The sequence below is a fragment of the Penicillium digitatum genome, chromosome 2 (genome assembly GCF_016767815.1).
Source record: "Penicillium digitatum chromosome 2, complete sequence".
In the NCBI taxonomy this organism is placed as follows: domain Eukaryota; kingdom Fungi; phylum Ascomycota; class Eurotiomycetes; order Eurotiales; family Aspergillaceae; genus Penicillium; species Penicillium digitatum.
The window spans coordinates 2,948,971-2,970,237 of record NC_089385.1 but is presented as its reverse complement, the minus strand read 5'-3'; the positions used below and the strand labels follow the sequence as shown (position 1 = coordinate 2,970,237).

The 21,267-nt window shown below is 49.6% G+C and overlaps 8 protein-coding genes across 8 annotated transcripts; 6 read left to right on the top strand and 2 right to left on the bottom strand.

Annotated features, from left to right (window-relative positions):
- Window positions 1-1,577: 1,577 nt before the first annotated feature.
- Window positions 1,578-2,652, bottom strand: Pdw03_7089 (Pre-mRNA-splicing factor cwc24; the record flags this gene model as incomplete). The annotated part of the gene is made up of 2 exons (XM_014678765.1): window positions 1,578-2,045; window positions 2,113-2,652. 2 exons carry the CDS (start codon window positions 2,650-2,652, stop codon window positions 1,578-1,580), a joined length of 1,008 nt encoding a protein of 335 aa, XP_014534251.1.
- Window positions 2,653-2,958: 306 nt separating this feature from the next.
- Window positions 2,959-3,593, top strand: Pdw03_7088 (uncharacterized protein; the record flags this gene model as incomplete). The annotated part of the gene is made up of 4 exons (XM_066101554.1): window positions 2,959-2,977; window positions 3,225-3,253; window positions 3,326-3,334; window positions 3,429-3,593. The coding sequence occupies 4 exons, from the start codon at window positions 2,959-2,961 to the stop codon at window positions 3,591-3,593; spliced, it is 222 nt and encodes a 73-aa protein (XP_065956637.1).
- Window positions 3,594-3,661: 68 nt separating this feature from the next.
- Window positions 3,662-9,637, top strand: Pdw03_7087 (Nuclear migration protein (ApsA), putative; the record flags this gene model as incomplete). The annotated part of the gene is made up of 3 exons (XM_066101553.1): window positions 3,662-4,102; window positions 4,171-7,281; window positions 7,364-9,637. 3 exons carry the CDS (start codon window positions 3,662-3,664, stop codon window positions 9,635-9,637), a joined length of 5,826 nt encoding a protein of 1,941 aa, XP_065956636.1.
- An 813-nt stretch (window positions 9,638-10,450) lies between these two features.
- Window positions 10,451-11,811, top strand: Pdw03_7086 (Methyltransferase type 11; the record flags this gene model as incomplete). The annotated part of the gene is made up of 3 exons (XM_014678767.1): window positions 10,451-10,532; window positions 10,819-10,935; window positions 11,105-11,811. The coding sequence occupies 3 exons, from the start codon at window positions 10,451-10,453 to the stop codon at window positions 11,809-11,811; spliced, it is 906 nt and encodes a 301-aa protein (XP_014534253.1).
- A 423-nt stretch (window positions 11,812-12,234) lies between these two features.
- Window positions 12,235-14,265, bottom strand: Pdw03_7085 (uncharacterized protein; the record flags this gene model as incomplete). The annotated part of the gene is made up of 4 exons (XM_014678768.2): window positions 12,235-12,287; window positions 12,343-12,418; window positions 12,501-12,702; window positions 12,755-14,265. 4 exons carry the CDS (start codon window positions 14,263-14,265, stop codon window positions 12,235-12,237), a joined length of 1,842 nt encoding a protein of 613 aa, XP_014534254.2.
- A 618-nt stretch (window positions 14,266-14,883) lies between these two features.
- On the top strand, window positions 14,884-17,116 carry Pdw03_7084 (Six-bladed beta-propeller, TolB-like; the record flags this gene model as incomplete). Its single annotated transcript, XM_066101552.1, has 5 exons — window positions 14,884-14,979; window positions 15,037-15,143; window positions 15,201-15,863; window positions 15,932-16,506; window positions 16,572-17,116. 5 exons carry the CDS (start codon window positions 14,884-14,886, stop codon window positions 17,114-17,116), a joined length of 1,986 nt encoding a protein of 661 aa, XP_065956635.1.
- Window positions 17,117-18,827: 1,711 nt separating this feature from the next.
- On the top strand, window positions 18,828-20,438 carry Pdw03_7083 (Amphiphysin; the record flags this gene model as incomplete). Its single annotated transcript, XM_014678770.1, has 4 exons — window positions 18,828-18,941; window positions 19,006-19,323; window positions 19,385-19,501; window positions 19,560-20,438. The coding sequence occupies 4 exons, from the start codon at window positions 18,828-18,830 to the stop codon at window positions 20,436-20,438; spliced, it is 1,428 nt and encodes a 475-aa protein (XP_014534256.1).
- A 571-nt stretch (window positions 20,439-21,009) lies between these two features.
- Pdw03_7082 (uncharacterized protein) lies at window positions 21,010-21,261 on the top strand (the record flags this gene model as incomplete). Its single annotated transcript, XM_066101551.1, has 1 exon — window positions 21,010-21,261. One exon carries the CDS (start codon window positions 21,010-21,012, stop codon window positions 21,259-21,261), a length of 252 nt encoding a protein of 83 aa, XP_065956634.1.
- Between the last annotated feature and the right edge of the window lie 6 nt (window positions 21,262-21,267).

Here is a 21,267-nt window from a genome sequence, read left to right as displayed (position 1 = left end):
CCTCTCCCCCTGAAGAGAACGAGAAAGGTGAAAATGCAAAATGAAGGTGTGGAAATAATATGGAAAGAGAGACGAGGTAAGGATCAAAAAAAAATTAAATAAAAAAAATGAAGGATTACCCCGTACAAAGTGGAAACTGGGAATGTTAAAAATAAAATCGAAGCGAAAAGAGCTTCTGGACTCGAACCCGTCATGTTCATATCATTGGCCACTGGGGCGTTGCCTCAGGGGGGGGGAACGGAGCGCCCTTGGTTCAAATGTTTTGATGCGAAGAAGAAGGGGGGGGGGGGAGTTTGGGGGCTTTGATGCTTTGATTTTTGGAGGAAAAGGAAAAAGCTTGGCTTAGGGGGCACGCCCCCTTTTTTTTTTAACGTCGATTGATGGACGAGATCAAGGCGTAGGGATGGACTACTCCCTACCAATTCAAACTATGGCCTTTTATGAATCCGTTGGGAGTACGGGAGAGATCGCTCCGAATACTTAAGCCCAGGTATGATTTACTGCAACGGCCACACGCGTGTTTTCTCCTAATGTTGTAGGAAATGGCACGAGGTGTTGACTGCTAATCTAACACTTTTCTTAAAGAGGGTAAGTGACACTGCAATGGGGATGGCATGTACGGAGTCCGTACTCCGTTGTCCACCAGACTATTATTCGGACTCGTATCTAAGTGGGGGTTGTCTCGGTTGGTTGCAAGTTTTAAATCGTTTAGAATAGCCTTTACGGAGTAGTGCCGTGATCCTTTTTTGTCAATGCACAGCCTACTTGTGGGTAGGAAACAGTTCGCATTTCCTTGGCACGCTTGATGATTTCATAGGCTGAAAATATTTCAGGGTCCTACGTGTGGATTGTTGAATCACGTTTGACTGTGATAGAATCAGGCAGATGGATCAACTGCATGATACGTTTCTGACATGAGATCAGAGGTTCGATGTAAGTCAAGTGCAAGTGATTAGATTGCAGAAACAGGCACACTCCGTACGGGGCGAGTGTTGATTAACTCAAGTGGGGAGAATATCCAAGTCAGCCATTCAGAAGACCGCATTTTAATGGTTGCGCGTCATATGTTGCACAACCGCCTTCTAGAGAGAGCCGCAATGAGATGTTGACTGCATGGAATGCTTGGCCGTGTGCTCGATATGATTTCCTGGTTCATATGATCTCTGCGATCTCGCAATTGACTCCTGGCTTAGATTAGTGTGTTTGTCGAGCGGATTGAGAGGAAGTCTCCATAGCTTGTTGCGGTGAATGATCACGCCCCTGGCACGGAGAGTACATAAGCCCAAAGTAGAAGGCTACTTGCTCCCTACATATTGCCACATCCACTTTTGCCACAAGAGATTGGGCCCCAAAACAGGATGCTGATTCTCTTTTTGGATATTACACTATAGGATTCGGATCAACTGGTTTGCATGCTATCCCAGTCTCGGGCGTAGAACAAATGTGAAGTACTCAAAGTCAAGGTACTTGGAGATACTTAAGTAAATAGAGAAGTTCTGATCCAATTTCCCAAGGACAAGGATTGCAGTCCAGCTGCTTCCTTGGTTTATATTATGCTACACGGAGATCTTTCCCCTCTAATCACGATCGTCACCCTCTTCTAGATCACTGACATCTTCCCCATTTGCAATTGCCTCCTCTCGGATCTTGCGCGCACGTTCCCGTTTCTTGTTCAGCAAGGTCTTCAACTTCTTTGCGACGTTGAAGACACCCCCAGTTCCCTCGCCGCAGGCAGCACACGACGGGGTTTTCCGATACCGCTGCAGGGCACAGGCTTCACAGAAATAGTGCCCACATTTGGTGATGATAGGTTCTTGATAAGGTTTCAAGCAGATGATACAGGCGAAAGGAATGCTCTCTAGCAATTCATCCTCGTCGTCATCATCCTCTTCTTCGGCGATTTTCCCCGCGCCTTTTCGTTGTGAAACCACTCGCCCGCTTAATTGCTTGCCCTTGGTGTTGACTTCCCAGTCACGGTCAAGCTCCCATCCTGCCTTGTATGCCTCCCGAGAATGGAGATATTTACAGCTATCTCCAAAGCCACACTAGTTTTTTAAAGAAGGAGTAAGTCCCGATTCATGATAGATAGATGGAGGCGAGGGCATAACTCACGTAGCCAGTTTGTTTCCAATCTTTACACACATCGGGGGCAAAATCTGTCACCGTGATAGTTCTAACGTTGGTCGCAGCTTTAAGGGGACCAAATTTCCCCGGTGCATCGGGGTTCTTCTGGATGAAAGATTGATAGTTGGCGGCGCCCTTGTAGGTTCCGTCTGGCTGGGAGGCAGAGGATGTTGGTTTTTCCCGGGTTGTACCCAGTAGATTCTTCTCGCTCAGGTTCTCATCATACCAGTTAGAAGCCTTTGTGGCATCGTTGCTCGAGGTCAATGGGGCGGGAACCGCAGTGATGGGTCCGTTTTCTGGGCGCTGATTCCTTGTCGCATTTGACGTGGATGATGCGGCGACAGCTACATTCCTGCGACGCCTCTTAATTCGTCGCCCTTCGTCATCATCGGATGATACAAAGTCGGAGTCAGAGTCAGAAGCAGGAGGTGGCGTTGCGGGCTTCTTGCGAAAGTTGGCTTTGCCCTTGGAGCGCTTCTTGAAAGCGACTTGGGGCACGGCGTTTGCAATTTCTGTTTCTTCGCCCATTTTGTGTGCTGGGTGTGGCGGAAGAGTAGCTGTCAATTTTTAAGCAATTGGGCGAGCTCTTGAGGTTGTAAAGATGCGCGCATGTGCAAGATTCGATATCAAATGGGCCTATTGAGAAATGACTAAGCTCGCAGATGCAAACATGCCAAACCACCTCCTCCCTTAGGGACCGCGTTTGATAGGGAAAATCGCAGCAAATACACGCAGGAACCTGTCGAATCAGCACTTCATATTGTTTTTTTACAGTTTTATAGTCAATTCAAATGTCCTAATTTAGATCCAAGAATGTAGCCTAGTATCGCAGATATGCCTCTCCCCGTCTGGGGTGATGATCGATCGTGAATCTCAAACACCGGCGCCAATTGGCAATAACACAACAGCACGTTCACTCAGTCTTGTTCTTCTCTTCCCTTTTCTCCCCCGCCGAGTCACCTTAGCTCGACCTATCCAATCACTCCCTACGCTCCCTTTCCTTTTTCCTTTCCTTTGTTTCTTTTACTTAGCTGTCCTTTTTGTTTTCCCTTTGTGATCTTGCCTTTCCTTTATCCATACCATTCAGGCCGATTCCAAAGGTCCTGCAGTTCCCGAGCACTTTGTTGTGGTTAGTTGCATCTCTACGCGCGTGTGTGCCCAGGTGGCCAATCTTACTAGGAGCTCACTGATTCGTCCGAAGGTCCTCGGTGTTTGTTGTTCTAAATTGTGTGGGCTTTCCCCCCCCTCTTCCCTCCCACATCTTTCAACGGTGTGCCACTCCACCCCCGTCGCATCAAAATTAGCGTGCGGTAAACTCGACATCCCTCGTACAAGCTCTGGTCGCTGGTCGGCTCGGCAAAGATCTCAACAAAAATCTTCTTGCGACAACGGTTTTGACCGAGTGTGGTGATTTGGATGATGCTCGCGGCCTAGAGTCAGAACAAAGATCAAGCCACGAGCCCCGATAGCTCAACGGTAACTGTGTCCTCTCCAGTAAGAGGATTCAGGTGCTGTTTGAGGCCCCTGAATTCCAATCATGACCGCATCCAACGCTGAGGCCACCGGGTCATTTGCGTCCATGGAAGACCCCTTCGTTGCGAATTCTGGAAGGCCGGCTGTCCCTCGCGACTCCAATCGCTTCGACACACAGCTATACAGCCTAAATGCGTCTTCACCAGCACAGGCCAAAAGGGCCCTCGAGGCCCACTTGGCGGAGACGGAACGCCGACTGGAGGAGGCCTCAAGGCTAGGAACGGCCCTTATCAACCAGCAGCGGCAGCTATCAGAGCAGTTGAAAGAGGTCGAGCAGGAGCAGAATGAAGGAGAGATGGGACCGGAACTGCGACGGAAACTTGCAGACTTGGAGAAGGAGTACAACGAGATCGGCCGTGAGTCGGCACGCGCGTTTTTAGCACCCAAACGTCTTGCTGGTGGCCCGGAAGATGCTCAGCTTGGGCCGCCGTCTTTCGATCAAAAGGTACTGCCCGGGTCTTTCCATCCGAGATTGGCCCGATTTCTAGCCAAACTGACATCAAGTTCTGATAGTCACACCTAAGTCCTGCTATGTTTGCCAGTCAAGCCACGAATTCCCCTAGCAAAGTCAGCGTTCCGTCTCGCAAGCAGCGCAATCAACCATCGAACCGTGTCCACGACATCGAATTTGCGACTGAGATCTCCACTTCACTTTTGGCCCAGGTCCGCCAACTACAAGGTCTTCTTGCAGAACGGGATGAAACACTCAAGCGTGTTAATCTTGAGAAATTGCGACTTGAGTTGGAAGCAGAGGGATATGCACAAAGAATCCAGGCGCTCGATGATAGCGAGCAACGCTACAAGGACGAGAACTGGACACTGGAAACTCAAACACATGAGTTGATGGCAGCCGTGAGGGATGCTGCGGAACGGGAACAACGGCTCAACAGCACCGTCATATTGTCAAATGCAGAAAAAAGTGCCATGGAACGAGAGCTCGAGGAGCAAAGGCAAGCCAATGCGAGGTTGCTTGAGGATCAGAGCCTCACGCAGAAGGCAAATGATGCAGAAATTCACCTATTGAGGCGGAATTTGACTGCTGGTGATGCGGAAAAGTCCGCACTCCAAAAGAAGCTGTTGGAAATGACTTCTCAAAATCAAGAGCTCGCCAAGATAGTTGCTATGAGGCTTCGGGAACATGAAAATCAAGGCTTGAGGGATGTTTCATATGACGACGAGGACATTGAGCCCGAGGATAACACACCTGAAAGCTCTCCGCCAGCATCCCCCAACAAGTTCACTCCTCGGCATGGCCATCTTGAATCGGAAACCTTGAAGAGCTCGCTCGGCCATGCTCACCGCATGATTCAAAACCTCAAGAGTACAATTCACCGCGAGAAGACTGAAAAGATCGAGCTCAAACGTATGCTACAAGATGCTCGGGATGAAGTTGAGCAACGCCAGCGTGAGAGCACTGTACCAAACGGAACTAGCAAGCGTCAGAAGACAAAGACAGATTCGGCTCGAAAGCCTCATCGCCCAGATCTACTGGGCGCAGGCCGCAAAGAGAGATCGTTTGTTGAGCTTCAAGACACCGATTGGGAAGACAATGCCGGACAAATCAGTCCCACACAGACCCACACCAAGGCGTCGTCCACTAGGGGCCGCTCTCGCTCGCAATCTCCCAAAGGACCTAGCGACATCTACCAGACAGCTACCGAGGCTGAGGATGGATTTGAAACAGCGAACGAGAGGGCAACCGCAACGGAAAGCGAGGCTTTCCAAACTGGTGCCGAAAGTATGGCGGATGATAGCAGCGATTCGGCTGATCTTACCGAGACGGAAGACAATTTAGGGACCACTCCTCGCCGCCGAGTGCCTTCTTCACTGGTCATGGCCAAAGCCCGCGATCGCACATCATACAATAGCACTGCCTCCGCATCTTCCGATGAAGAAGAATATGATTCTCCCAGCCAAATTAACATATCCCGACACCGTGTTAAGTCCAAACGCAGCACAAGACGCTTTCGTCCATCTGGAGAGGCCATATTCGCATCAAATAGTCGACCTTCGAGTTCACGTGAATCTGCAGCATCCGATTTTGCGCCAGTGCCAATAGCTCAGGAGGGCCAGAGCCTCTTTGCTGAACTTGCAGAGTTCGATAGCACCGAAGATGATGAATTAAACTCCCAGGCTTCGACACCGCGCATGGGGCCTGTATCGTGCTCACGGAGACCCTCAGACGTAATGCTGGATGCACCACCTAAGCCTGAAATGGTGGATTCTGGTGTTATGACTGAACCTTTGGAGCCCTCGTCGCTTTCAATCGGTGCTGGCATTGTTGATGGAGCTGTTCTGTCACATATTCTCGTTGCACCCCAGGCAACTCAAACAGCAGACCAGGAGATTTTTAAGGAAACGAAGAAGCTTCCTGGTCTACTAGATATGGGCATTGCAGAAGTTTCTTCCCAAGAGACTACGCCCTCTGCACCTAAGCGGCCTGATCTGAGCGTCTCATACATCACCGGCGGCACCACCACACCCGCGAAGCATGAGTTCCCCCCGCCGGAAGTGCCGGAGATGACGATATCTTCAATTTCATCACAAATCACCAATCCCATTCAACCAACGGTTAACGTACCTGAGCCAATCATCAAGCATGTTGATGTTATCAAATACGTGGAACGCGAGCCGGAGGTGCCCGAGCTGACCTTCTCCTCCATTACGACTCAATCAAGTTCCCCCGTCTCTGCAATACTAGCTGTGCCAGAGTTGAGCTTCTCGTCTGTCGCCGCTCAGTCGACAAAACCTGTCCAGGCAATCCAGGCAACTGTTCCCGAGCCAGAACCTGTTATCAAATACGTCGAGCGCGAGCGCGAGATCCCCGAGTTGAAATTCTCCTCCATAGATAATCAATCCACTGTTCCTGTCCAGGCAACACTTGCTGTGCCGGAGCCTATCGTCAAGTACATCGATGTGGTCAAGCATGTCGAACGCGAGCCTGAGGTGCCAGAGTTAAGCTTCTCTTCCATCACCGTTCAAACCACCGAGCCAGTCGCAGCAACTGTTCCTGAGCCGCAGCCGCCTGTCATTCAATACGTTGATGTCATCAAGCACGTTGAGCGTGAGCGTGAAGTGCCAGAGTCAAGCTTCTCTTCTATCACCACCCAATTCACTGCCCCTGTGCAGGCAACACTTGCTAAAGTAGAGCCTGTGATTGAATACGTTGAGCGTGAGCGCGACGTGCCGGAGTCAAGCTTCTCTTCGATTACTGCTCAAACCACTGTCCCTGTACAGGCAACACTTGCCGAAGTAGAGCCTGTGATTGAATACGTTGAGGTTATCAAGCACGTTGAGCGTGAACGTGAGGTACCCGAACTGATATTCTCTTCGATCACCACTCAAACCACTGAGCCAGCCAAAGCCATTGTTCCTGAGCCAGAACCACCTGTCATTCAATACGTTGATGTCATCAAGCACGTTGAGCGTGAGCGGGAAGTGCCGGAGGCAAACTTCTCTTCGATTACTGCTCAAACCACTGTCCCTGTGCAGGCAACGCTTGCTAAAGTAGAACCTGTGATTGAATACGTTGAGCGTGAGCGCGACGTGCCGGAGTCAAGCTTCTCTTCGATCACTGCTCAAACCACTGTCCCTGTGCAGGCAACACTTGCTAAAGTAGAGCCTGTGATTGAACGTTGAGCGTGAGCGCGACGTGCCGGAGTCAAGCTTCTCTTCGATTACTGCTCAAACCACTGTCCCTGTGCAGGCAACACTTGCTAAAGTAGAGCCTGTGATTGAATACGTTGAGCGTGAGCGCGACGTGCCGGAGTCAAGCTTCTCTTCGATTACTGCTCAAACCACTGTCCCTGTGCAGGCAACACTTGCTAAAGTAGAGCCTGTGATTGAATACGTTGAGCGTGAGCGCGACGTGCCGGAGTCAAGCTTCTCTTCGATTACTGCTCAAACCACTGTCCCTGTGCAGGCAACACTTGCTAAAGTAGAGCCTGTGATTGAATACGTTGAGCGTGAGCGCGACGTGCCGCAGTCAAGCTTCTCTTCAATCACTACTCAATCCACTGAGCCAGTCAAAGCCGCTGTCCCTGAACCGGAACCACCTGTGATTCAATACGTCGATGTTATCAAGCATGTTGAGCATGAGGTACCGAATTTGACGATCTCTTCCATCGATTCAGCACACACGGAGCCTGTTATTCCAAGGCTTCGCCTTGTCCCTATGCCGGCATTGTCATTCTCCTCTGTCCATTCAGTGGAGACTCATCCAGTGAAGTCTATGCCATTTGCCACCCCTGCTGTGGCAGACTTCTCTACTCAAACCGAGCCAATACAGTCAAAGGCCGCAGGAGCCGCTGTGATTATCCATCGAGACCATCTTGCTGACGCTGCTCGTAGCCGCACTGGCACAGTCGATAGTGATCAATTCGTTGGTGCTGGACTGGCCTTGAACGATCTTTCTGGCAACGCCCTTGCTCGCTCTGCTAGACAACAATCTAGTTCAGTAAACATGGACCAAGGATCTCAGACTATCCTGTCATCTAAGCAGATAGATCAAATTCTTATGGATCGTGTGTCCGCACGCCCGCCATCTTCCCACAGCCAGGTGACGGACAACTCACGAGAGATTGCCGCAATCACTACAGCTGCCGCTTCTCCTTACGTTACACCCAAGGCTCCGACGCGACCTCGCCTTTCGCAAATTCAGTCAGCGAAGTCAACAACACCAAATCAACGCCGGCCTCCCAGTGCCACCAGTCAGACATCTGGTGTCAGTCATCCCCCACTGCCGGTCGATCACCGGGAAGCTATCCTGGCAGCCGAGAAGAGGCCCACCGACGTGGCTCCGCCATCTCCTACCTCTGCCATGGGGCCTCCTTTAGCTCCTGCCTCCGCCCACCGCGTGAACTCCCAGCGCCCACTTACGCCAGGCGAACATGCTGCGCGGGCTAGCTCTTCAAGAACCGGTTCATCTCAAGCTAGAATGAGGAGGGAAAGTCAAAGCCAGATGTCTCGACAATCCTCAGTGTCATCTTTTGCGTCTGAGCTTGAAGAGCGTTTCAATATGGCCCCTCATGCTGGCCCCATGCCAGGCGGTTACGGACCTAATACGGATCCGCGCATGATCCAGGCGATTACTCAAACCATGATTGGCGAATTCCTTTGGAAGTACACCCGCAAGACTGGCTCATCGGATATGTCCACAACACGGCACCGACGATACTTCTGGGTTCACCCGTACACTCGTACGCTGTACTGGAGTATACAGGACCCGCAAACTGCCGGAAAGAGTGAGCTCCGTACCAAGAGTGTGCCCATCGAGGCTGTTCGAGTGGTTGCCGACGACAACCCATATCCTCCGGGTCTCCACTGTAGGAGCTTGGAGGTTGTCAGCCCTGGCCGACGAGTTCGTTTTACAGCAACGACGAGCCAGAGGCACGAAACATGGTTCAACGCGTTGTCCTATCTCCTTCTAAGGGAGACCAACAACAACTGCGAGGATAATAACAGCGTCACGCTCGACGATATCAACGAGTTCAACCCCCCCAGCCTCCGGTCCAGTTCTCGTCAGACAGCACGAATGTCATTCTCATCTAACAACAGCCGCACCGCTCGACAAGCATCCAAGCAACAGCGGCGAGCGGCCTCGGCCATGTCCTTGCGATCGTCCGGTACTCTCGGTGGGCGTGCATCACCGGCGCTTAGTTCACCTGTACCAAAGTCGTCGTTGCAAGTTCCCGATGATCGCCAACGTTCTTCGTCCAGACTCAGCACCATCTCCAGCTCGATTCGGGGGTCCATCGCAAGCTTGAAGGGACGGAACGGCCAATCTGCTAGTGTCCACGATGAAAGTCTTCATGGGCCAGAAAGTGCCGATGATCTGAGACATGTGGTCGAACCCCAGGAACAAGACCGACTCGAGAATGTCCGCGCCTGTTGCGACGGAAAACATGATGTTGGCTCTCTTTCTCGCACCAGTCGGTATAGTCCGAGGGTCAACCGCATCCACTCACCACACCACCACTGAACATCGTCCTATGAGATTGGCCTTTGTTCGTAGGGTTTGTGGGCAGGTCCTCAACCCAGACTCGAGTCACTTATAAAGATAATGATGACAAGTCTCCTTTTTTTCCCGTCTCTTATCCAACCAGCAACCTTTCTAATAGTGTTTCGGACCTTAACTTCTTTCATAAGAGCGTGAAATACCTCATACCTCAAAACCGAGACGTCAACTGAATTATGTACCTTGGTGATTCTAGATCCCTGGGCTCCGAAACTCCCTGAATAGTTTCACCCTAAATTTCTCCACCTTCTCTTCACCTACGATCTGTTTTTTTCTTTACTCTCTACAGATCTCAACTCCTACTGTGTCTGTGTCCTTCCTTCAATCATTGTCTCCTGCTGGAACGTTTCTCCCAATCTGAGTCTGCTCTTTTTCTATATTCTCCTTTATGTTGATAATTCCTGTGACCACAACCCGCCATCGTCTTTGTGTCGATAGGCTGCGCTCTTTCTTCTGGTGTGACCATCTTTGAGTATTTGTGCAATTTGCACCAGACCAGGATGCTAGATATTAATTAGTCTATGTTCAATTTTGTTGGATTATGTCTGATAATTCTTGATTTCGTAAGACCCGTTGATCTGAAGACGGTACAATCATCCATTCAAAAAATCTTGTCATTTTCAGATTACAGGCCTGCAGATGGGACTTGAAGTCCCCGCAAAGCCTCTGTCACGTGAGTGACATCCGCACCCTATCTATATTAACCTTCTCTGATGTTCCCTCCTCTCAACATTTATTGGAACTGATACAATCGGATTTTGACATCTCTGAATCACAATGTCGACCGAAGCCCCACCATTTATCGGACGAATGCTCGCAATGTTCGAGCCAGCATATATCATGACTTGGGCTATGTCGCGTAAGTACAAACGCCGAACAGACACCGAATGATCTCGATTTCAATTTAAGGAATTCGATACCGATAGAAACGCTTTTATTCTCCTTGTATTAATGCCCTTGTAACATTCTATTTCCTTTTGCCCTGTGTTTTATTCATTTGTTGATGTCATCTTTTCTTTTGGCGGGACTCTCTGGATTTTTGTCTGATATCTCGCTGCATCTGACACAAGACTGCACATCCCTCACATCAGCACTAATTTCCCATTACCGACATATGGACCAGTAAACTAATTACAGCACCACAGACTACATCCGAATCTGCGCCGAAGCTGTCTTCAAAAATGGCCAGCTCTTTGCCCCAATCACTCAGACCCGGAGACTCCGCGATGAAGCATTCGGAAGATTCTGGATCGAGTTCACTAGTAAGTCCCAGCCACTATCTCTATCACCAAAACCCCCCCAAAGCGGACCCTCTTGCTCCTAGCGACCTCCGCAACGTTTATGAGAAAAAAGGATCTAAGAGCACGGCCTACAAATAAGCCAAGACAACTTTAAAAACATAAATCCCTAACCAAACCACTACCATCACAGCACCCCGCCAAATGAGCTCCAACCCAAACAACCAACAAGTCTCCGAGCCAGTCGGTTCCTCAGCTCTAATCCCCCCAATCCTCCGCACAGCCACAGGAACAGTCCTCGACATCGGTCCAGGCACAGGTACACAGATGCCACTACTCACCTCACCAGCCATAACAGCCCTATACGGTGCCGAGCCATGCAAAGGCCTCCACGCCACGATCCGCGCAAAAGCGCTTGCAGAGAACATCTCACCCAGGTATCACATCGTGCCTACAGGCGTAGCAGCCCACGAACTGATCCCCGCATTGCGGGCGGCGGGGACGGGCGTCGTGGATGAGTACGATACCGACCCGCGCGCTGGTATCTTCGACACGATCCTTTGTGTGCGGGTATTGTGCTCGGTATCTGAAATGGAGCGTACGGTGAGTGAGCTGTACGGGATGCTTAGGCCTGGTGGGCGGTTGCTTGTTACGGAGCATGTTGTTAATCCGTGGCGGCGAGCCAAAGGGTCGATTATTGGGCGGTTTGTGCAGGGTGTTTATCAGGTTCTTGGATGGAGTTGGTTTACTGGGGATTGTTGTTTGGTTAGGGATACCGAGGCGGTTTTAAGGGCTGCTGCTGATGTGGATGGCGGGTGGGAGAGTGTTGAGTTAGAGAGGAATTTTGAGTGGTCGGCTATGCCTTATATTTCTGGGGTTTTAGTTAAGAAGGGGGTTTAGGTTTGGATGAGGTTGGCGTCAGCCAGTCATTTCTGAGATGAGCGATGTACACTTGTGTTTTTCATTACTTTTAAATGGGGTATCTTTGTGTATATCACATTTTCGTATCAATGAGGTCGTCAGGGGGTGATTCTGGGCCACGATGGTTCATTTCGGAAATATAGAGCATAAGTTTCATGCGGACAAGCTCTTGAAATCCACCATTAATTCCGAGGGATTTAGGAGGGAGGCGGGGAAGCCTTGGGATATTAAAGAGTGGGTTTCCACGACATGAACTGCAAGTAGTATGTTCGCAAAGTGTAGACGTGTGAATGGTATCTTCAACCATGGCCTGTCTCACGCAGCAATATCACAGAAAGCTGCTCACAGCCTTGGTTTTGAGAACAGCATGGGCGAGGGTTTCGGCGATTTGGCGATTGCTTCTCACAAGATGGTGGACGTCGCTGGGCACAAGAGCCCTGGAAGTGTTTTGTCCTCTGCGTTATTGGGTTGGTGTGAACCTTGCTCATTTTTGTTTAGAATCTTACATACGGCTTTCAGAATGAGCCAAGGCATGTATTTCATTCGTTTGGCTTTGGTCGTCCAGCAGGCCAGAAGTCAAACAAATCTAATGCCTCGGATGTCCAAGGGCCTTGCTCTCTGAGCTCGTTTTCCTTACTGCCTGCGTGAAATGATCCTCCTTCCCGGACCCGGCGGGCAGTCAATGCAGTCGGATCCGAGATCGATTTGCGCAAGGGTGAGTCGAAAGATCTTTTCCCGGTTAGCCTTTTGATTGTGGAGGGCGATTTGAATCCCGATCCATCTATCATCTCGTCGAAGATGAATTGTGTCGAGTTTGAGGGCATAAATTCTTCGTTTAATAATGAGGAATCACCTGGAGCGGTGGCTAGGCTACAGGGCAATCAGCATCACAATCTGGGTTATTGGGTGAGTATATACTGACTGTTGCTCGGGATTAATTATAGCGGGTTCACGGGTTGCACTACCAGGTGGTGTATCTGAGTTCGCCGGCGACGGAGTTCGGGAAATGCCAGGCAGCAGGGCACTGTACATCAGTTTTCTACGTGGCTTTCCGGTTCCCATGCGTAGAGCTGCCGTAGGTGCTTCAGAGTGTGGTACCGAAGATAGACGTGATGGAGGTGGCATCTTCGTTGAAGATGAGTTGTTGGCTGTGGGTGGTATTTTAACTGATAGTGAAACATTGGCGGGAGACGAAACGTCAGCCGGGGGTGGAACTTTGGTTGCAGCTTGGTCGTTCGCAGATTCGATGGGTTTTACATAATTTTTTACTACACGCACTGGCGGCTGTGGTGCAAATCGACAAGACGAAGGCTGCTTGGGTGCAATGGGGGGAGAGCTTCTTGAAACCGTGGGCGGGTCAGACCTCTGTAGTGGGATGGGACGAGGAGCAACTCTCGATTGCTTTTCGCGATTGATTGACATTTGATCCGCGAGCAAGTTTCCTCGAGGCCCGGTTATGTCTGTTTCTGCGGGTATAGTGGGAATAAGAGAACTTTTCGGTGAGGGGCCGACGGATCTTGGTGGTTGTGCACCCTTCGTAGCTATGTGAACCACTTCCTCGGCTCTCGGTAGACTGAAGGTTGGTTCAGATACAGTTGAAGCGGAGACAGTTGAGAGTGAAGGAGAATTGGGTCTCTGTGGCCGATTTTGTTTTGTTTGAACTGCCGACCTCTGCTTATCATTTGCTGGGAAAACATCGCCCGTAGAATTATCCCCGGCTCTGGGTAGTTCTTTTACCACTTGACATAGCCTTTGCTTCACGGGGAGTCCCCGATTTGAATCGGTTGGATCGGTCAAATCAATGACCTCACTCCGGGCGTGCGAGCCTTTCTCGGGTCTTCGGTTCAATACCGAGGATGTCTTCTGTCGCTTCGGTGCGCGTTCAGTTTCCTGAATGCTAGAGGCTGGTCGCGGAGGATTCCTTTCCTCGTATGGAGACACTAAATGTCCGATTGGAGTTCTTTTAATGCCTAGCAAATCGTTGAGAGAGCGAAATGACTGCGACGAAGCGGAGGAACGAAGTGGTGCGGAGGCGGAGGTGTAGGTAGAGGCGCAGGGGGCTTGGGACACCGGGTCTTTGGTCTGCGGCGATCCCTGGCTAGATTTCTTCTTTTCATAGAGTGTGGTGATGTCCGTCTCCGTGGTTCCCATGTTCTCTGTCACCTCAATCAAGACTCCCTTGTCCAACTCCATTTCATCGCCATCTTGTACTTCGTCCGAAGATCGCCAGTGGTGGTCGCCGATAAAATTTCCCTGATCATCGTAGACCATAATACGTTTATTGAATTTATGATATCGTAGGTAGCCATCATGCCATCGTTTGGACTTGCGGCGGAGGTCGTGAGTGTACAGGCAGCGAAACTTCACCACCGAGGCAGTGACCTGCGGGGAAGTCGGAGGAAGACGCGTGGAGGATGACGGTGTGGAGATCATAGTAGCATTGTGGAACACCTTAATAAAGGCTGCATCGCATGGGGTCGCGAAATGTAGTTTTGGTCGCGTTGTTCTCGCGTTGGAAGTGGAAAACACGATAAGCCGATAAGAAAGTACCAGACTGGAAGGCCTCAGGCATCAAAATGGAGAAAGCCAGTCACCCAGTTACAGAGGCATGCTCTTCGACAGGTATTCATCAATGCCAACTCAAAACAAGCTCATGGATAGGATTTGGAACAGTAAATTTTACGAACAAGCCCATGCACCAAAAATAAGCACAGAATAAAAGACACGAAAAAAGAGGGACAAGACATGCGCTGAGAGAACATCCGAAAGGGTATCAGCGATGCTGGGGAGAGGTTAGTCAAGTGATCAGGTCTTATTTATTATGTTTGGAGATGTTAATATCTTCTTTACAATGGACAATTCAACTAGCACTTTGATTGCTCGTTTCTACTGAATTCAGCTGACACTCGGTCAGCACCAATGTTGCCTCTGCGGGGTAGATTTTCTTTTTCAAACCTCACCCCGCGACATTGCCAATACCTTAACCAACATACGTTCTCGAGAGTATCGACTCGACCAATTCAGCAAACTTATTCTATAACTACAATCTCTATGAGTACTCCAGTTACAGCTCCATTCGGCCAATGGAAGAGTCCGATCAGCTCTACCTTGCTTGGCGCTGACGGTGTTCAATTTGAATCCATCGCGGTATGTTCAATGAATATGAAGATCGCTCATATTGCAATGTGTTAATGACCTCTTCAGACATCCAAGGGAAAGGTTTATGTAATTGAGGATCGACCCAAAGAGCAGGGACGTGGCTGCATTGTCGAATACGCTGGCCATGAAGGACGAGATATCTTACCAGCCAAGTACATACTTGAGATTCAGCCATGTATATGAACCCAGATCTAAACAGAATTTGTTAGATATGACGCTCGCACCAAAGTTCATGAATATGGCGGCGCATCGATGATCGCTTTCGATGGACATGTCGTCTTTTCTGATCGGGAGACACAGGATCTGCATAAACTCGATCCCTCCACAGGTCAAGTTGAGCAGATCACAAAGACAAGCAATGCTCTCCGCTATGCGTCCACCTCTGCTACGGGATCTCTGTCAGATGGCCAGGCGGAGTCAGGCTGGATCTTAGCGATCGAAGAAGATCACTCCAAACCCTTACCGTCGGAAGTTCGGAACCGACTCGTCGCGGTAAACGTACAGTCCAAAGAGATTGTCAACGTCGCCTCTGGGGATGATTTCTACAACGCTGCTCAGTTTTCCCCTGATGGCAGCAGGATATGCTGGACCCAGTGGTCTCATCCAGATATGCCATGGACAGGAGCCCGCCTGTATGTGGCCAAGTGGAATAATGGTCAGGTTACAGACATTTGCCATGTGTCGGGTGTGCCGGAGAAAGAAAGCGTTAGCCAGCCACGATGGGGCCTTGATAACAAGTTGTACTTCACGAGTGATTGTTCGGGGTATTGGCAGCTCTATCGGTCTCATGCTGACACTTTGGAGTGTCAACGGGTGCCCCTACATGGTCTGGAAGAAGTGGAGTTTTCGCAGCCAGACTGGCATCTAGGAAAGTACGTTTGGTTTTGATGCGAGGAAGCAGCTGTTGATTTGATGGCTGACCTTTACTCTCTTTTGCCAGTTGCACCTACGTGTGTTTGACTCCAACTTCAATGATCGCGTCGTACACAAAGAATGGTAGATGGAGTTTCATATTGATTGATCTCTCGAACGAATCCTGGCAGGAAATGAATCTGCCAGTGACAGACACGATTGTTTTGGCAGATACTCCTCTCTCAGATACAAAAATAGCGCTTCTTGGATCTAGCGAGACGAGCTTCAACACTGTTTTTACATTGGAAATGGCCGACACCGTCGAGCTCGATGCACTCAAGGTAGCTTCTGAGCTCCCCATGCCAAGTTCTCTTGTTTCCAAGCCAGAGCATCTATCTTTTCCAAGAGTGCACGGTGAGAACTTGGAAGGAGTGGCACATGCTATCTTCTACGCACCTCAGAACCCAGATTATCAGCCACCTTCTGGAGCGCTGCCGCCTCTGATCGTCTGTGTCCATGGTGGACCAACGTCCCAAACCGGAACTGGCCTGAATATTACGAACCAATACTGGACTTCTCGAGGGTATGCCGTTGTTTGGGTAAATTATGGAGGTAGCTCCGGATATGGCAGAGCGTACCGGGATGATTTGAACGGACAATGGGGTAAAAATTCCACTCTCATGGCAAACGTACCCAATTCTCTCCCAAAGCTTACCAAATCCGATTAGGGATCCTTGACACAGCAGATGCTGCTAGCTGTGTGTCATACTTAGCGTCCACTGGCCGAATCGACCAAAATGGAGTCGGCATTCGCGGCCAAAGTGCGGGCGGATACATCGTACTCCAAGCTCTTTGTGACTACCCCAATCTCTTCGCCGGTGGCAATTCTCTTTACGGAATCGGCAATGTCAAGGCTCTCTGTGAGGATACCCATAAGTTTGAGAGCCATTACGCATTCGCCTTGCTGTTTGATCCAGGAGTGGATGAAGACGAGAAAACCCGCATTTTCAACGAACGCAGCCCCTGTCTCAAGGTAGACAAGATCACTGCGCCATTGTTGTTGCTGCAAGGAGACGAGGATTTGGTCGTTCCTATGAACCAGGCAGAGGAAATGGTCGAAATGATGACAAAGGTTGGTCGTGAATCTAAGTTGGTGGTTTTCCATGGAGAAGGGCATGGATTCCGGCAGGCGAAGAGTCGGATAGCGGCCGTGGAAGAGGAGGAGAAGTGGTGGAAGAAAGAGTTGTTGAAGATGGATTCGGTGGATCTTTGAGATCATCAGATACTATCAAAATAAGTTTCGACTTCACCCGATGAATCTGAATCTTCCGCAGCTACATGGTCAGAAAGACCCTTGAATTATTGAGAGGAAGTTTGGGCTGTCTAACCTGACAATCAAGGCCAGAGCGAGTAATTTTAGAACCAATTGGAATCAATTAGGTGAGGGTTGTTCAAAATCTCACGATGGGCCTCTCACATCAAATTACTACCACCCATGGATATCATGGATATTCGTGGCTAATTTCCTAGCGTGCACTGGATCCTAGGGAGGTATCTCTTTTGTTTACGAGGTTCGCCACGCATCATCGTCCAAGTCTAAAGTCTGGAGAATTTAAAATGGAAAAGTTTGAAAAAGAACTCGAGAAATACCGGACCATCTCACGAAATCCACCTTGTCCCTCTATCGTGCATTGTTTCCTCTTTTCAGGAAACGACATCTTCCTCGGGTACATGAACTGTGCGGCCCCTATTAAGTAGCAACTAGTTAAACAGGTTTATCAATCAACTACTCAAAGATAGATAGGTCTTTTTTTTCTATGAACTAAGGAAGCCCATATTCTAGATAAGCGGAATAGGGCAATCGCTAAAGTGGAAAGGTTGAAACCGCTACCCCTTACCCAGTGAATGCATGAACGATCTCGCTAAAGCCGCCTCTTACTTAAATGCTACAAGGAATAGTTAACTACCTAACTATACCACTCCGGGGCCGACTTTTAGTGAAACAAGATTGAGTATTGGAAAATTATAGGCTACTTTACCACTACACAATCACTCAAACCAAGGTGTCCTGTTTAGGGCCTAGAGGAACCATCTCCTTGTCTGACATGGAAGTATAATATGAGTCACAAAGATTCCCATTTACTACGACCGAGCGCTTAGCTCGACAGAATCTATCAGGCAAACCCAATCATTCCAATTCCAAGCAATGAAGATGGAATTTCAGTCTATCAGTGGTTCGTTAATAGGGCGAATGGTCCTCTAGACAGCCTGTACAAATCAAATCGGGGCCGATGTTAATGGCGCCATGCCCAGAACAGAAGAGGGCCGCTCACTGTTGCCTAGTAGTCATAGATTGCATTATGATCGGACAGAAAACAAATATCGACAACTATCACGACCTTTCCAGAGTAAGAGTTGTCCTACAATAGAGATGTGGATCACGTACCAGCAGTTCTTAGTTCACATCTCTGAATTCATCACTTCTAGTGTTTATCTTTTATTCCAACTTCTCTTAGAAACAATACGTGTAGTATAATTAAATGATAGTTTGCCAAGAGCATAGGATAATCGCCCCCTTAAAGTGGTATACATATATCTCTGTTCTGGCCCCATGTAATCCGTGGTGTATAAGATGGCTATGACCCCCTGGTTTAAGACGATTTATCTAGAGTCGATAAAGGGGTACAGAGTGATGGACATCTAGACCACTTTCCCAAAATGTATAGAGGGGGGTCGTGGCGCGAGAGCCGCATGAACGGCTGAAACATTTGGGGGCCGAATTATGTGTCAGGTCGACGTTGAGCCCCCCTTCCAACGTTTTTTTCAATGTTCCTTTCCCATCACTTTGGTTTTAAATCGGGAAAGAATCGTGAATAAGGTCGATTCTTGTTTCAAGTGCTTTGCCCGTGTGCAAAACTTTTGTTATTACTCTTTCTTCATTTCATGCTCCCCGTGAGCTTCTGAGAGCTCCCTCATCACCTAACATGCAGAACATGACCAGGCGCTTTGGTCGCATGACGACAAAGTCATCTGCAGATGACAGCCAAATTGCTGTGCTTCTCAAAGATTTCGACGATGCAGATATGCTCCTAGGCAAGGTAGACACCGTTACCCCGATGACGCACGTCCTGTCGCATTTCCTGATACGTGTTATTTGATCAGATCGTACAATCTACTCAAGCCTGGCGAGATGCTTGGGTTTCTATCGCCACTTACCAGAGTCGCCTTGTCGATGAGTTTGACGGCCTCTACGGTCCTATCATTGGTTCCTCGGAGACCCCGTCCAACCACAAAGCTGTGGATACAGACCCCATTAGATTAGCTCGGACAAATCGACTGCGGAAGGAATATGACGGCCTACGCACCGACCTCGTGGATGAGCTCGGTGCTGTCGATACCCGCATGTCCCAGCCGGCTGCGCAAGCGAAGGAATCCCTTGCACCGATGAGAAAAACGATCAAAAAGCGAAATGACAGGAAAGTATGCAGTGAAGAATGAGAGCCCTTGGTGGATTGTTTATCGCTGATGTTCCAATTTTTAGACCGACTTTGAAATCTGCCAAGGGCGTGTTGATAGCCTCATGAAAAAGCCGAAGCGCACCGATCGCGAAAATGTGAACCTAGCCAAAGCAGAAGTCGAACTTGCCAATGCGAAAGAGGTACAAAAATCGATGCGCAAAACGGCTCACAGAAAAAAAGATACTAATCACCATCCAGGCTTACCAAGCTGCCGACCATGATCTACGACAGCGACTCCCTACATTGATCGCTCTCATATTCTCCCTGACGCCATACATCCTTGAAGCACAGGTTGAGATTCAAAACCGCATGCTTGCACACTATTACACGGTGCTTCTTACCTACTGTGAAGAAGAGGGATTCCCTTCCCCGCCAGCAGCCATGGACAAAGTTGTTCAAGACTGGGAGTTTGCCTTCAAGCCCACGCAAGCCGAAATCGAAAACTTTGGTTCCCTGGCCCAAGGCAAGGCCATGCGTCGAGCTACAGTCGGCCAGGAGAATAAGAAACGCCCCTCAATTGGAAATCGCATTCACAGCACTGCCTCATCGACCTCGCTCTCGGCTTCTTTCCGCCGCGGATCACAAACACCAGGATCGTCAAGCCAGACACCCTGTGTACCAGAATCCCCCCCCTCCCCACCCCTGTCAACCATTGGCCACAAGAGCAGCGCAATTCCTGTGGGAAACACCACAGGATCCGAGCCCCTCTTGACGGGTAGCGACTACTTTGACCCCCCTCGTCCGACACTCATGCCAACCCCACAAGCCACTCCCACTCCATCAGGCGTCGCGAGATCCCCAGCTGGTCCCAACATAGACTCTTTCCAGGCCAAGGTATCACCAATGGCCGCCGCCATCGGGAAGAAGAGACCCCCACCACCGCCGCCGCCGCCAGCAGCTTCCCGTCCAGTGTTTGTCACGGCGCTGTATGACTTTGATGGCGAGGGGAATGGCGACCTGAGTTTCCGGGAAGGGGACCGCATTCGCGTCGTGCGGAAGACGGATAGCACCGACGATTGGTGGGAAGGCGAGTTAAGGGGGCAGAAGGGACCTTTTCCAGCCAACTATGTTGAATAATGGGCAGCATTGGAAGTTCTGGAGAGGCCTCGGCCTATTGAATATCCTGTAACATACTTGCCCTTTTGGGTATTTTTTCCGCTCCTTTCTTGGCTGGGAACGTGCAAAACGATGCCAAATCGACAATTCTTCTAACGTTGCTCTCCTTTGTCATGATGTATTCCTTTACGCATCAACTGACTTTTTTTCGCCTCGTCTCACACAGGGTTGCATGCTGGAGACTTCATCCCAGCAAGTCTATATCTTTGACTATTTCTTATCGAATCATCAGCAGTGAAAAAGATTCGAGGCCTTTTTCAATATGCTTAAAATTTAGAAATTGGACCTAGTCAAATGACAGAAAAAGGCATTGCTACAACGCCCAGGGGTGTGAAAGACTTTAGTCAAGTAGGTGAAAGACGACTCTCGATAGGAATGTTCATTGTCCCCCCTACTTCGCATTTAAATAGCCTCGGAACCCCCCGTCTAGTCTCTACCATCAGGCAGAAACGCACTTCCCGACCAAATTAAACCTCATATCTCCCCAACAGCTGAACATATTTAGATCGAACTTACTGCGACCCTCGACACCATGAGTACAGCACGCCGAGAAGCCTTGAAGCATACCCGTACCATCTTCCTCTCGGATGGCCAGCCTCACTACGAGAACCTTAGCATCTTGCCCGAATTGTGGTGGGTATCGGTGAAGCTTTCTATGAAGGATCGTCTCTTGGCCGATGAAGAATTGATGGATGTTGTGGTTGAGCGTTGCCAGTCGACTAGTACATGTCGGAGTCTTTCTTCCATGCCGTTCTTATCTGTTCCTCTTTGGAACAAAACGTAATCATAT